At 56.0% G+C, this 15,796-nt stretch overlaps 1 protein-coding gene across 2 annotated transcripts in view; it reads left to right on the plus strand.

Annotated features, from left to right (window-relative positions):
• Nucleotides 1–8,161, plus strand: part of LOC144946700 (cadherin-13-like) — a 60,739-nt gene extending 52,578 nt beyond the window's left edge. For both annotated transcript variants that reach the window (XM_078875799.1, XM_078875800.1), the window contains exons 9-13: nt 624–880; nt 1,232–1,374; nt 2,559–2,804; nt 4,494–4,712; nt 5,868–8,161. In XM_078875799.1, coding sequence (XP_078731925.1) covers nt 624–880; nt 1,232–1,374; nt 2,559–2,804; nt 4,494–4,712; nt 5,868–5,875 — 873 coding nt within the window. In that variant the 3' untranslated portion in view covers nt 5,876–8,161. The remainder of the gene's footprint in view (nt 1–623; nt 881–1,231; nt 1,375–2,558; nt 2,805–4,493; nt 4,713–5,867) is intronic.
• Nucleotides 8,162–15,796: the final 7,635 nt, after the last annotated feature.

The raw sequence follows: 15,796 nt of genomic DNA on the forward strand, positions 1-15,796 counted from the left end.
GTTCCTATGGTGGGACAGGTCCGTTCGGAGCGCAACAAGTCAAACTGGCGCCCTGTCCAAATGAATGTTGAGGTGCTGTCCGGGCCCTGTTTTATAGCCCTCAGCCAGTGGTGTAAATTCCACGTTGCTTTGGCGGGGTCAAGTCCATCGATCGGACTACTAATTCAAATCTGTAAACGACGAGAAAATCCATCACAACGGGAACATAAACGCAGGCCGGACAAAAATAGATTTCACAACGCACACAGCTGTGCAGAATTGCATGTACAGTGCTGTACTACAAAAACCCTCAGCCTTGTCCAGACCACCAGCGCAAAAAGAACTGAAAGTATGGCAACCTTTGTCATTCATACTTTAGACCACAAACTCAAAAGGTTGAGGAAATGTGGCCATCCCAACAGGGGGCAGTGAAACAAAGACGCGATTGTTGACTGGATCTGTCCTCATCAGGACTCATCAGCACACTACTGCCTATCAATATTGACAAAAATCGCCACAGTTATGTCTCTGTATTCATTTCGAAGACAATCGGCGTCCGCGCCAAACGGCGCCGACTCGCTCTCCTCTTGAAGGTGCGACCATCGCCGCGTCCGCCCCCGCCCCCCACCCCACTCGCCCCGCAGCCCCTGGACTTCGAGCGCTCGTCGGCGCACGAGTTGGTGATCGTGGCGGAGAACGAGGAGGCGCTGGCGGCAGGCGTGAAGGCCGGCCCCTCGTCCACGGCGACGGTGCGCGTGACGCTCACGGACGTGAACGAAGCGCCCGAGTTCGCGCCCTCGTCCGCGCTCGCCATCACGTGGCGCGAGAACGCCGCCCCGGGCACCACGCTGCTCAGCCTCAACGCCACCGACCCCGACCGCGCGCACAAGCAGACAGTGCGGTGAGTGCGTGCGCACACTTGCACACGCACACCAGGCACTCGTTTAAGGACGGATCGACCTATGGAAGGCGCAGCACCGGTATAAATATTCGTTGTCGGTGTTGGCCGTGGGCGGGAATCGACCTCGGGTCGCCGGGTTTGTAGCGCAGCGTAGCGCTAACCGTTCCCCTACCATTCCCCAGGTAATCGACTAATGAGTACGTTCGGTATTCACGCCGCGTGTCACGGGACGGGTGAAGTCGTCTGCAGTGGTTTCACAGTCCGGCCAAGCGGCTCAGCGTGCTCAGCGGGTGTGAGCGTGGGAGCTGGCGTGAGCACCCCCCCCGTCCCCGCGTGTCCCCCCACCCTCAGGTACGCGGTGCTGTCGGACCCGGCCAACTGGCTCAGCGTGGTGCCAACGTCGGGACAGGTGCGCACGCTCAAGCGCCTCGACCGCGAGTCGCCCTTCGTCAACAACAGCCGCTACACGGCGGTGTTCACCGCCACCGACAACGGTACGCGCCGCGCTCGCACGCAGAGGCAGAGATCCCCGCCGTTGGGGCGAGCGCTGTGAGCGAGTAGCGCCTATGAAGGCCGACGCGGCACGTGAAGGAGTGTGGGTGGCCAGCACCGCGCCCGGCCGCGCTTTGTATCTCCGAGTGTGATGTTTATCACGTCGTACTCATTGAGGGCCGAGTCGTCCACAGCTTTTAACATCAACGATGAGTGACACGTCAACCGGGCCTACCCCTCCCCCCGACTTCACCAAAAAGCACTGACCAGAGTAGTGGAATATTGCCCAGCAACCACCGTTGCTTGGTCTGGCATGGTGGAAGCCTTCCATCAGTGGATGAGCGAAGGGCCGTACAATACGAGCCCCCTGTGCCACAGGCTACAGGTCTCCACACACCTTGAGGTTAGTTTGCGTGCGGTCAGAAATCCATGACTTGCCATCTTTTTTTTTTTCGCAAGTTCAAATTTCCCAGCGTGGAAGAGGGCCCAAGGGCCCACCGTGGGCCCACGCCCTAGGAGCTCCCTCGCCCACAGCCGAGTCCTCGCCACACGAAGAGTCTTTCTTCGTCAACGGCCCTTTTTCAATCCGCTGCTGGATGAACGTGTCACCCGCGGCGTGCGCATCGCGCATGTCGCGGCGCTTATTTCTCTCGGAGTCCGCGAGTCTCGGGGCTGTTGGCTCGGTCGTGGCTCAGCTGTGGCTCAACCCCTCGCTCGACTCAGCCAGGCCACGAGCCGCTCGGTCGCTGTCCACGATGCTCCAGATGCTCGGTCACGGGCAGCTCCGGCTCGGCTCTCGGCAATTCCCAGCGTGGCCGAGGCCTCGCCCAGAGCCTGCTCGAGTTGAGGGTGTGGAATGTTAACTACCTCACCGGGTATACAGGAGGTCGTGGGTTCGATCCCAACCGTGACGATGCCTGCTGCATATTTGGAGTTGATGTGTCTCGCGTGGATTATTCTCCAGGGCATCCGGTTTTTCCCACCACATTTAGAATCAACATTCGGTTAGAGTAATTGGCTGCAATATATTTCCTCGTGATAAGTCACTTCGTTGAGTTATCGTTTGCGGCCAGGTCGCTTCTGAGAAAGAGCCACGTAGCTCAGTGGGCCTTACCTGCTATAATAAAAAAATAGTTGAAGTTAAGCGCGCGGTTTTGAGCCTCAAAGCGTTTGCTGGCGGGTGCAGGCGTCCCGCCGGCAACAGGCACGGCGACGCTGGTGATCACGCTGCTGGACGAGAACGACAACGCGCCGCACGTGATGCCGGCCGACCTGCGCGTGTGCGTGGGGCCACGCAACGCCTCGTCCCCGCCGCTCGGCACGCTCTGGGCCCGGGACCTTGACCTGGCGCCCAACGGGGAGCCCTTCATCATCGCACTGCCCAAGTCGCCCATGGGGCTGGACAAGACCTGGAGGCTCACCAAGGTCAACGGTGAGCGACCTCCGTTTTCGAATTATTCAGATTTAAAGATCATAAAATACAACGATGGTTCTCACTTTCATTTAATTTGCTCTGTCAAAGGAAACAAATTGCAATCTTATATTTTGAACGGTTTCTGAATGACACGCACAAACATGTTTATGGAGCACTTGAAATCGAGATTTGGGGGCCTTAAAATTAAAAATCTCGGATTTTCATAATTTTCCTGTTGTTTGTGTCCAAAAAGCTGTACCAAATTGCAGCTTTCTACCTTGTCGGGAAGTACCCTAGAGGTTTTTTGAGACGTATATGAATACTAATCAAGGTCTTTATTTATTTAGATAAAATATTTATGTAATGTCATTCACTTTTGTAAACGATCATTTCATTTTAATAAACAGAACCGACTTATGATAGAAAAAAACCCACACGTGAATTAACAGCCATAGAGGGTTCACGTGGGGATTGGCTTGCCGGTCCTGCTTGTAGCCAATAAGGGTTGAGATAGGGACCATGGCCCATGCGTCATCACGACAGGTCATCAGGAGTGATTGGCCTAGCCATTCGGGGCCCCAGCCAATGGGGAGCCGGATGAGGGGCGTGGTCCCGGGATTGACAGGGAACCATCGAGAATGGTCGAAGCTGTCCATGTACGATTGGCTGGGGGAACCACGTGACGAAGGTATTAAGAGTGAGTGAGCAAAGTGTATTGTGGAGTGGAAATAAAAGGACCGATTCCGAAGCCGTCTCTGGAAGGATTATTACATATTGATAAAACAGCACTCATTCAGTGAGAAAGCAATAGGACATCTGTGAAAAAGAGCTTCACGGCTCATCGGATTTCTCCAGGATATAACAAAGATTCTGATTCTGAATTCCCGGTGGTTGCTGCTTGTCTCACAAATTACCACACAGGCAATGGGTGACTACTGGGCTAGCCACTACACCACACAGGCAATGGGTCACCACTGGGCTAGCCACTACACCACACAAGCAATGGGTGACTACTGGGCTAGCCACTACACCACACAGGCAATGGGTGACTGCTGGGCTAGTAACTACACCACACAGGCAATGGGTGACTCCTGGGCTAGCCACTACACCACACAGGCAATGGGTGACTCCTGGGCTAGCCACTACACCACACAGGCAATGGGTGACTCCTGGGCTAGCTACTACACCACACAGGCAATGGGTGACTCCTGGGCTAGCCACTACACCACACAGACAATCGGTGACTCCTGGGCTAGCCACTACACCACACAGACAATGGGTGACCACTGGGCTAGTCACTACACCACACAGGCAATGGGTGACTCCTGGGCTAGTCACTACACCACACAGGCAATGGGTGACCACTGGGCTAGTCACTACACCACACAGGCAATGGGTGACTGCTGGGCTAGCCACTACACCACACAGGCAATGGGTGACTGCTGGGCTAGCCACTACACCACACAGGCAATGGGTGACTGCTGGGCTAGCCACTACACCACACAGGCAATGGGTGACTGCTGGGCTAGCCACTACACCACACAGGCAATGGGTGACTACTGGGCTAGCCACTACACCACACAGGCAATGGGTGAACACTGGGCTAGCCACTACACCACACAGGCAATGGGTCACCACTGGGCTAACGCGGGATTGTGTCTTCTCCGCTCGCCCGTTCCCCTGCTGCCCCAACGGGGCGTGCGGCAGGCACGCACACCGAGGTGCGGCTCCTGCAGACGCTCAAGAAGGGCCGCCATCTCCTGCCCGTGGTGGCCACGGACTCGGGGAACCCGCCCCAGAACAACCACACCAACGTGCCGGTGCTGGTGTGCCCGTGCCCCAAGGGCAAGATGGAGTGCGGGGCGCTGGGGCTGGCGCCCCTCAGCGTGCTGGCGCTGCTCGCCATCGGGCTCCTGTCCACCTGGGGTGGGTGAAGGCGCCCCGGTGTGGCCCACAAGCCTCGCGCAGTCCCGACTCCCTCACCCCTCGCGGCAGGGGCACAGCTATGAGGGGTGGGGGGTGGGGGGGTATGCGGCAGCGTTAAGCGACGCATAGGGGCCCAGTCGGCCACGAGGGGCCCCGAATCAACAGATAAACAAAAAAACAAACAAAAGAAATAAAATAAAGATGTTTTATTTACTTAAATATATTCCAACAATTAACCATAAATGTCAAAAAACATTGTTACAAACTTTAAAAATTATATTTCCGAAAAATACAGAGCGTCAAATATAGCAGCGCTGCTGCTGGTGTTTTTCGCTGGACACCGGGACTTTTTTTGCTGACGTGCAGCATGAAAGCACGACGCATGACAACTTAATTGCGAGTATTGTACCGTAAAGTCCTTTAATCAACACCGTCACCGTGCGACTATCTTCCTCTCAACCCAATACACGGTGCAGCAACTTAAACTAATATAGACAGTTGTAGCCGACGTATTATTGCTATGCGTTTAAAAAACATTCGTAGCTATTTCAGTAAAAAGTGAGTTGGGAGAAAGGGAGGGGGCCCACAATCGTGGATCTTGCATAGCTCCCTCCCCACCCCCCTGTTGAAATTCATCGTTGTGCCGCTGCTTCGCGGTCACCACTTCTGCTATTTGTAGTTGTCGTTGTTGTTGTTGTCTCCGTTTTTATCGCGGCGAGTGGGCACAGGCCCAACGGCCGTGAACCGCGTGCCCGATTACCACGTCACTGGATGTCACATTGAAGGTTTGTTTAGTTATTGTTACGTCGGCCGCCGTGCTGTGGTTAATCCGGAGTTGACAGAATCAAGCGAAACGAATGAATAAATATTTGGCAATTCTTGGTGAGGTTACCCAACTCGCCATACTCGAAAGGTTCACGTTGGTCACGGGCGGCGGCTCGGATCTGAACCCAGGGAGCTCAGCGGTGTACCACCCTTGCACCCCCCCCCTCCCCACGATCCACCCGGCCTCAACGCACGCCGTGCCCCAAAAACCTGATGACTAAAACCCACCGAGAGCTTGCGGGGTCGTTGGGTCACCGCCACTCAACGGCGTTGTGACGTTTTGTGACGTCGCTGCCCCTGCCATTGTTGTCGTCGTCGTTGTCTTCGCAGGGCCGTGAGCGCACCTCTCGCTGGCAGCCTGCTCGCTCGCTCGCTCGCACGCACACGGAGCCACCGCCATTTACTCTCCCTGGGGCGTCCGTTATAAGAAGGAAGACCAACCTCGCTCTGCATGACAACGTCGGCCGACTTACTGTGTGTGCGGAGGAAGGTTTGTGCGTGCGCGCCGCGCCCAGCGCGTGTGATTTCTGCCGAGGTAGCGCGTATTTGATTAACTCGTTGGTAACGGGGTACCTTGTGCCATTTATATCCTCGTTTGAATGTGCATTGGCATTTGCTAGTCGAAATTAAATCTCTACTGTATTAATTAATACGTGTTGTCTGTTAAAAACTAGGGCTTTGGTCTCTGTGTTTACGGATAGAATTTTCTGTCTCTATTTAGCCGTGCTTATCTCAGGCTCGTGTGGCACCGATCACGTAATCAAAGCTTTGCATCCCCTGCGCATTCGTCACTGAAACGTGTGCAGGCCCAGGGAAAAGCGCCCCGCCGCGACGTACGCGGCGGCCACGCAGCGTTACGGGGCAAAGGCCCACGGCCCTTGACCAGCCGAGCGGGGTGACCTGCCCTAGCCTGCTCCATAGCCTGGCTTAGGCCTCGCTGTCAACAGGGAATGCGCTTCTGAATATCGTGCTTGGGCACAATTGTGGCAGCGAGGCATCAGGGCTGCACAACACCGACGATCTTTAATGCGGATGCTTATAGTTGTTGTACTATCTTAACATTTAAAATTGCCATATTCCCAGCTGGGATGGGCATGTGTGGACATACACGCTCTCTGGATCGGTGGTGTTTTAGGACGTTCTCCCGTAATGCTGTCGCTTTATAGGCTTCGCTACGAAGGGGGCCCACAATCGTGATGAGCGAGGTGCCACAGGGCAATGAGGAAATGCGACGATGTATCGTAGATGTGGCCGAGCGTCGTTTCCGACATTGCTTTTGTTTTTGTAAAATGTCAAACTTGGAGCTGTCTGTTTCATGCGCAGTCATGGTGTCGTGCGGATGAACAAATCGGGGTTAGGAAATTAAAGAGATGCATTTATTTAGAGCAACACATCAATAATAATTCATAATGCGAATTCCATACTAGGATCCCAATGCGCCGAATGGGAGAGTGGACAACCATGGAGGAGTCAAGGCCTCACAACGCTCCGTCTGCATGAGCGACTGGAAGCATATTTCATTTGCTGGCACCTGGATTGCAAGCGTTTGATTTCTATGGAAAAAAACAAACCCCCAAATCCTCCAGGGTCCGTTGTGCAGCCACAAATGTAGCGTCCAGCAGCGTGCACGAGGAACTCTCACTTCCAGACGCTGATGTGGACAGAGCGACGCAGAGAGGCCACTCATGCTTTGTCGACGTGCGAGGGGTTCGTTACGTGCGTCGTACGAACCGCTCCCGGCGGGTTAAAACAATTGATCGATTGAGGCCACAAGGCCGAGGTGTGTTGTCAGGATAATCGTCAAGCGACGCCATAGCTCGTTCTCGTACGCTTGGGTGCAAGTCCAATGCCCGGGTGTGTTATTCGTCACGACTCCGACGTGTTCTCCCCCGACACCTGCGAGGCGTCTGCGGTTGCCGCAGGGTGCACGCTCGTCTGCCACAGCCACGCACTCTGCATTGACGCCGATTTCCAGACTCCCAAACGTAGCCTCGACACCCGTTTCTTCGGTACGGCAGCCGCTCTTTGCCGCCCACCGAGGGTCAAGCGACGTAACCGTTTCCCCGTAAACTTTCACCAAGGTTGGTAATGCGCGTCCTGCGACGTAATGCCGTGGTTAAAGCTGTTGTAAATTTATTTTAAAATATATTTAGCACGCAATCACATCCTTTGGCCTAGTTTGCAGGCTCGCGGAGGCAAATGCTGTCTGGAGTTGGCCTCATTGACAGCGGCACCATTGTGAAGGCCGCGTGTTTAGCGTCTTTTTCGACACGGTGTCTGACGTTGAGCTTCTTAACTTCAGTTTCTGAAGGGGCCCACAAAGCACGCGGAGCGCAAACGTCAGACATCGCGCCAAGTGACGCAAAGTACAAACCGGAAACCCATTGGAGTGTGCGTAGCAGTTTGATACAAATGCCTCAGCGCTGCGTGTCAGAGAACATGTTTCCTGCTGCAAGTGTAGCTGGTGTGCATCCAGGTGTTCTGAAGCTTGTATGTTTGTAATTGTGTTGGGCAAAGCGCAAATGTTGTTGATCTTTTTGTGTTGTTTGTGTATATTCTGAAGCTTAGACGAAAACCAGTTTGAGTTTTTAAAATAAAAATGCCTTTTAATGATTATTACAGAACGATAGTGTACACGTGTCAAGGACAGATTGGCGTTGAGCCGTTGGAGTGGGATCTCCTTGTGACGTCACACTCACCGCGTGCATCTTTTGTGGAATGGTTTAAAATGGCCCGCGAAAATCGGATCTTTACACGCCCTGCGGTCACACGAACTTCCCCGCGTCGCGCTGCCGCTACTCGTAACAGAAAAAAAGGCAACGCGCTCGCGATGAACGGCCGTGGCCTCCACAGCGCACACAGAGAGAGGCCAGAGATGGAGATCGCTCCACCTCTCGCCTCTCTGTGTGTGCTGTGGACCAGGGCCAATGTATACTTTTAAATATGATAATTTAATATTTTCTCTTTTTAAGGCCACGGTGTTTCTTGACTAATGCGTTGCGTCGTTTTATTATTTGCGCGTGCGCACCATTGCCAACGCAGCAACAGCAGCAGCGTCACCAGATATAATGTGGCCACTACTTTAGAATTCAGGCTCCTCTGGACTGCACGCATCAGTATTGGCTTCCAGATCTTGTGCTGAAGCAGTGCCGAAAGACCCGCCACATTACTATTGTCCCATGCGTCCTTCAGAAAACTAAACGAGCCATGAACCGGGATTTATGCAATGTTTACCATTGCCAAATAATTACAGGAGTGAATTTTGTAAGTCGGCTGTGGAAACCGCCCCACCAACGTGCATCGCATACGCGACAGCACAAGGTCCCATGAGAGATTTGATGATTTGCAAACCCGCCATCAGCCATGCAATGCTGGTGGCAGTTGCTTCTGCCGGGGGCTTTGGAAGCGATTGCTCCATCGACCTGTGATGCCTACGATGTTGTTTCTGCCTTGTGTTTGTCTATCATGGTGCACAGGGTGACCCAAACTGTCAACAAACAACACCTGTCAACGCATTCTATTTCACTAAGAGAGACGGCTGGAGATGGAGCTACGGTTTTTTTTTTCAATTGGATAAATATTGCAAAAAGTAAGCGACAAAATAAAGAAGGTTCGTGGTGTTGGTTAACGAGCTCGTCGCCCGCGGCGTGAAGTGTCACGGGCGCGAGGTCTTGACGTCGGCACGGCGGGCGCCACTCCAACGGAACAAAGCGGCGACGGTGATCACCAAGAACGTCCTCACTTGGGAGGCTGGCCTGCCAGCTTGTTGTGTTGTGTTTTTTTTTACTAATATACTACACAGTGCAGGATTACATGAAGGCAAATTCTCGACTGAGCGGAGTGCTTCGCGTGCTCAGTGGTGTCACAGCCGAAGAGCTCGTTCGCTCATAGACGCTGCACCCCATCGATCCGTGGACGGTGCTGGTGGTGGGGGTGAGCGGCTATTGATGTCCGTCACAACACGGCCATTGCCAAGGGCAAGCGAGAATCGCATCTCATTGACAGCCTTCATGTCACGAGTTGACCGCGCACGGGTCCCGCCTTGTATCCTGGCTCACTGCTCCTGGCTCACCGCTCCACGCCACGACCTCAAAGCGGGAAGGATGGCCCTCGTAAAAGGACGGCCCCTGCGGAGCGGGCGCCCGTTCGTGTTGCAGGGATGTCGCCCGCTTGTGCGTGTCTTTGGCCCGCAAAGTGGAAATTTTGCTTCGCAGCACGACCACTGTCGATTCCCCGCAGTGTGTTAAGTTTGATTGTCCTTCCCCCGCACCTCCGATGAGCCACGGTTGGCTACGTACGGCGCGAGAGAAGTTCAACGTACAGGTGCGTGCAATGTGGCGCTCGCGTTCTCAACCTTGGCGGGATAGTGGGGCGAGTCGTCCCCCGAGTCAGCATTGGCAGCCTTGCCATCGCGAGGCCGTTCGCTCTCACCGCAGGTCAAACCCGGCCGGAGTTTGTCATTCCACATTACCGCGAACGCTCTACAATTGGCTCCCGAGCACGTGGCCCAATGTATTTTTGCCGTCTGGTAGAAGCGTGCAGTCCCGCGAGAGTGTCAGCGGGAGGGCCTGGGCGGTGAGGTCGCAGCAGAGCCGCTGAAGGTCCGAAGGGGGCAGCACCGCCCACGTGACCCCGCGCCGCTCGCGACGACATCCAGGCTGGAGCGCGACGGCCCGCGGCTCGGCTTAACGGGGCCGTGGCGTCGTGAAGATCCCTCGGTGCTCCTCCCGTGCACAGAGCTCGCTCCCCCGCCCCCCCCCTTGCTGGCCTGAACACAAAAGTGAAATTACACGGCTATATGAAGTGCATTGTTAAAAAATAAAGCCACAAGGTTTGGGTGCTGAAATGTCCAATAAACTTAAAAAATTGCCTTTACTTGACTGTGGAATTTGAATGACGTTTCATTGTGCACACACCCATTCCGATTCAGTGTCCTCCGTGCAAGCGTGTGCCGGTCGGCTTGGATGAAACACTTGGAATGCCAAGCCACTGTGCTGGAACACGGCAGCCTACGTCTACATCGGAAGATATTTTAGGGATGTGGGCGCCCACTCCACACAGCGTGCTTCGACAACGCCCCACGCGCTATGGGGCATGACTCTGTACATGTGCAGAATGTAACGTGCCACGCGCAGTGTATTATTTTTATTGGAATGCACGTCATTTTTTTACGCAATTTATGAACTTTATTTTATTTTACCAGGTAAGGTCCACTGCTATATATTTTTTTTTCAGAAGCGACCTGGCCACAAATGATAGCTCAACAAAGTGGCTTATCACGTGGACATTTATTGCAGCCAAAAACTCTTGAACGCATATTTCTTAAGGTAGAGGGAAAACCCGGAGGATCTGGACAAAAATACACGCGACTACAGGGAGAGAGACATGCAAACTCTAAATATACAGGCGTCAGGGTCGGGATCGAAGCCACGACCTATATACCGGGCGAGGTAGTTAACATCTCACCACCGCGGCACCCTCAAAGCGTGTGATATAATGAAACTTTATACTCTTTGGTTCTTTTGGTAAAGTCACGTAGGTAGAAAAATAATGGATCACGACATTTGGATCGCAACACAAGCAATCGTCATCAGGTGAAACAACCACAGCAAGAAAAAACTGCTGGTTGTCCCACCTGATGACGATTGCTTGTGTTGTGATCGAAACGTCGTGATCCATTATTTTTCTACCTACGTGACTTTACCGAAAGAACCAAAGAGTATGGATTCCTGCAGTCACGAAAGCTTCAAAGCAATAATGAAACTTCTGTTAATACCGTGAGACTCGGTGGGCATTATAGAGTTATGTGCCACGACATGCCTGAGACTGAAGGGCATCCAATCCCTAGAGAAGTGGTTCTTCGGTTCAATAGAAACGTAGAATGCTCATTCGGTTAGATTAGGATAGAATTCAAATTGTGAGGACTCCGTGGAAACGACACGAGACAACATTGTGAGTTATATTTTGGGGATCTTACATTTTTAAGTGGACGAGTCCATTACTGACCATCAAGAAGGGGCCCAGTGGGAGAGCCACTGACCTACAGGCCTCCCGTGTATTCATTGCACCGTTGACAATCTTGTTATGGTTTGGGGTCATCATTTGACACCGGCAATCGCCTACTTTGTAACGTCATTGTCCACTGCGCGGTGGACACCGACGGTGCCGGATTATCCTAGTAGCTAGAAATGCTACGGGCCCAACGCCTAATGCTTTCAAGTGATCAATTCCCGATCAGTGATTCTGGACTTGCTCTTACTATAGTACTATACCGCCTTCAACTGTTATGAACGACTGGGTGTTTAAGGTTAGCGATTTGTCGTATTTTGTCTGTATATCAAATGAAAAAATACAATTACTTTGCTATGCAAGTAAAAAAATTGTGTTTTCATATTATTTTTTATTTAGGGCCCCTTTATAACATATGCTACAGGCCCCGCACTAGCTGAATCCGTCACTGGACACTGCGCTTTCTTGGGCCGTGGGAAATATCGAACCGTCGTCGTTTCTGGGCCCTGACCACCCCAGCAGGTCGCCATGACGCCAGGAAGCTCCAATGCGGTGGTGTGAACGCGTGAGCTGAGAGCGAGACGTGTGATCGCGCTCACTAAACGCAAGCCTAAAACCCCCTGCGTGTCATTGCAAGGCCCGCGTGCTACTGGCGGACCCTGGTGGTCTTTATGAGTACGGCTCCCGACAATACACAGAGTGTGACCCCCCTCCCCAACCCATCATCGTGCTGCTGTCATACCCAACGATGGTTTCAAATCTGTAGCGGCCCTCAGACTGATGTATTATTATCGGCAAAAAGTGACCTCCCTTGGAAAATGAGTGAAGAACACCGCTGTGTGTGAAGCCAGCCTTGGTGTCGCCCAAGGAACGGAACGCAACCGAGAGGAGATGGAGCGATGAAATCGTTTCCGTGTACAGGCGCTGGGCTTCCCGCAGTGCGCGCCCCGTGCCCGCGCGCACGTGGTTCCTTTGTGACGTCACGCGACTTGGGGGCAACCCGACGTCCCAGGAGTGTCCATCGCACAGCGCTCCGTGGGTAGTGAAACACCAGACCCGTTGACACGCGTGAGTCAAGGTGATCAACTCGTATAGCCTCGCTGACGTGCAACACACATCTTAACGCTTCTCTATTACCGCTCTACTCGTGCTGTTTGTTGCTGGCCTCGCGGCGCTTGGATGGGCCTGTGCTGAGCAACCGCGATTTTGAAAACAACAACAACAAATACTCCACAAGCCGCCGCATATTGACACGTGGCAAACTCAATTCGGAATGGCCACAGGCAGTTACGGGACACGCGAAACAACTCGCATCCCGGGGTCAATCCACTGCTGGATGAAGGCGGCGAACACGCTGGTCACTGCGGTTCGGTGAAGGGAGTGCCCAGAGCCGGTTCAGAAACCACCCGCCACTGATGTTGTTATATCTCTGGGCGGAAATGGAACTCGGTTCACACAGGGTCAAGGTGCAATGCGCTAACCACTTACCCCACCGCTCCACCCCGTGTGAGGGCACTGCTGGTTTATACCGATAACATTCATTGTTATATGAGACTGCGTCGGCACGATCACTCATGTTAGCAATGACTGCATCCTAATTATAATTGGAGTGCTAGTTTCGATTGGCTGCGGTGTTCGCGATCGTTAGTGGCCGTCCATAAATGACGTAACGCGATTTTGGACGATTTTTGAACCCCCCCCCCCCTTCGTCACATGGCGTCACAAAAAGTCAGACCCCCCCCCCCTCAAATGTGACGTCACAAAGCTCTGCCCCCCCCCCCCAAAACAATAAAACATGCTTCAAATAGCTTTAAACTATTGCCATTGTAGTGCGTATTTAATGTGGCGCTGCACTCTGATGTTGTAGGAGACAACATTTATTAAAAATTATATTTAATTAAGTAGAACGTGTTGTTTATATTTAAAGTTGCGCATTTTAATGTGACGTCACATTTCTCACCCCCCCCCTCGTCACACATCGTCACAAATGTCTGACCCCCCTCCCCCTAGGTGCGTGACGTCATTTATGGACGGCCCCCTACACTCGCAGCCACGCGATCTTGGCGAGGGCACGCCCTATACACGACGGAGCCCTCTCCACCTTGGCAGCGCCAACTCAGCAGCAGCAGCAGGGGGCACGAACTCGCGAACCCCGGAATTGTCGCGCGTGGTTTTGGTGCGCTCCTTGATTCTCCTTCTCTCGAGTTCCGCGACAGAGAGGGAGGGGGTGGTAGGGGAGAGAGGGAGGGGGTGGGAGGGAAGAGAGGGAGGGAGGGGGTGGGAGGGGAGAGAGGGAGGGGGTGGGAGGGGAGAGAGGGAGGGGGTGGGAGGGAAGAGAGGGAGGGAGGGGGTGGGAGGGGAGAGAGGGAGGGGGTGGGAGGGGAGAGAGGGAGGGGGTGGGAGGGAAGAGAGGGAGGGAGGGGGTGGGAGGGGAGAGATGGAGGGGGTGGAAGGGGAGAGAGGGAGGGAGGGGGTGGGAGGGGAGAGAGGGAGGGGGTGGGAGGGGAGAGAGGGAGGGGGTGGGAGGGAAGAGAGGGAGGGAGGGGGTGGGAGGGGAGAGAGGGAGGGGGTGGAAGGGGAGAGAGGGAGGGAGGGGGTGGGAGGGGAGAGAGGGAGGGGGTGGGAGGGAAGAGAGGGAGGGAGGGGGTGGGAGGGGAGAGAGGGAGGGGGTGGGAGGGGAGAGAGGGAGGGAGGGGGTGGGAGGGGGAGAGAGGGAGGGGGTGGGAGGGGAGAGAGGGAGGGGGTGGGAGGGAAGAGAGGGAGGGAGGGGGTGGGAGGGGAGAGAGGGAGGGGGTGGGAGGGGAGAGAGGGAGGGAGGGGGTGGGAGGGGAGAGAGGGAGGGGGTGGGAGGGGAGAGAGGGAGGGGGTGGGAGGGAAGAGAGGGAGGGAGGGGGTGGGAGGGGAGAGAGGGAGGGGGTGGAAGGGGAGAGAGGGAGGGAGGGGGTGGGAGGGGAGAGAGGGAGGGGGTGGGAGGGAAGAGAGGGAGGGAGGGGGTGGGAGGGGAGAGAGGGAGGGGGTGGGAGGGGAGAGAGGGAGGGAGGGGGTGGGAGGGGAGAGAGGGAGGGGGTGGGAGGGGAGAGAGGGAGGGGGTGGGAGGGGAGAGAGAGAGGGAGGGGGTGGGAGGGGAGGGAGGGGGTGGGAGGGGAGAGAGGGAGGGGGTGGGAGGGAAGAGAGGGAGGGAGGGGGTGGGAGGGGAGAGAGGGAGGGGGTGGGAGGGAAGAGAGGGAGGGAGGGGGTGGGAGGGGAGAGAGGGAGGGGGTGGGAGGGGAGAGAGGGAGGGAGGGGGTGGGAGGGGAGAGAGGGAGGGGGTGGGAGGGGAGAGAGGGAGGGGGTGGGAGGGGAGAGAGGGAGGGGGTGGGAGGGGAGAGAGGGAGGGGGTGGGAGGGGAGAGAGAGAGGGAGGGGGTGGGAGGGGAGGGAGGGGGTGGGAGGGGAGAGAGGGAGGGGGTGGGAGGGGAGAGAGGGAGGGGGTGGGAGGGGAGAGAGGGAGGGGGTGGGAGGGGAGGGAGGGAGGGGGTGGGAGGGGAGAGAGGGAGGGGGTGGGAGGGGAGAGAGGGAGGGGGTGGGAGGGGAGAGAGGGAGGGGGTGGGAGGGGAGGGAGGGAGGGGGTGGGAGGGGAGAGAGGGAGGGGGTGGGAGGGGAGAGAGGGAGGGGGTGGGAGGGGAGGGGAGGGAGGGAGGGGGTGGGAGGGGAGAGAGGGAGGGGGTGGGAGGGGAGAGAGGGAGGGGGTGGGAGGGGAGGGAGGGGGTGGGAGGGGAGAGAGGGAGGGAGGGGGTGGGAGGGGAGAGAGGGAGGGGGTGGGAGGGGAGGGAGGGAGGGGGTGGGAGGGGAGAGAGGGAGGGAGGGGGTGGGAGGGGAGAGAGGGAGGGGGTGGGAGGGGAGAGAGGGAGGGGGTGGGAGGGGAGGGAGGGAGGGGTGGGAGGGGAGAGAGGGAGGGGGTGGGAGGGGAGAGAGGGAGGGGGTGGGAGGGGAGGGGAGGGAGGGAGGGGGTGGGAGGGGAGAGAGGGAGGGGGTGGGAGGGGAGAGAGGGAGGGGGTGGGAGGGGAGAGAGGGAGGGAGGGGGTGGGAGGGGAGAGAGGGAGGGGGTGGGAGGGGAGAGAGGGAGGGGGTGGGAGGGGAGAGAGGGAGGGGGTGGGAGGGGAGAGAGGGAGGGGGTGGGAGGGGAGAGAGGGAGGGGGTGGGAGGGGAGAGAGGGAGGGAGGGGGTGGGAGGGGAGAGAGGGAGGGGGTGGGAGGGGAGAGAGGGAGGGGG

The sequence above is a fragment of the Lampetra fluviatilis genome, chromosome 42 (assembly GCF_964198595.1).
Source record: "Lampetra fluviatilis chromosome 42, kcLamFluv1.1, whole genome shotgun sequence".
Classification (NCBI taxonomy): Eukaryota; Metazoa; Chordata; class Hyperoartia; order Petromyzontiformes; family Petromyzontidae; genus Lampetra; species Lampetra fluviatilis.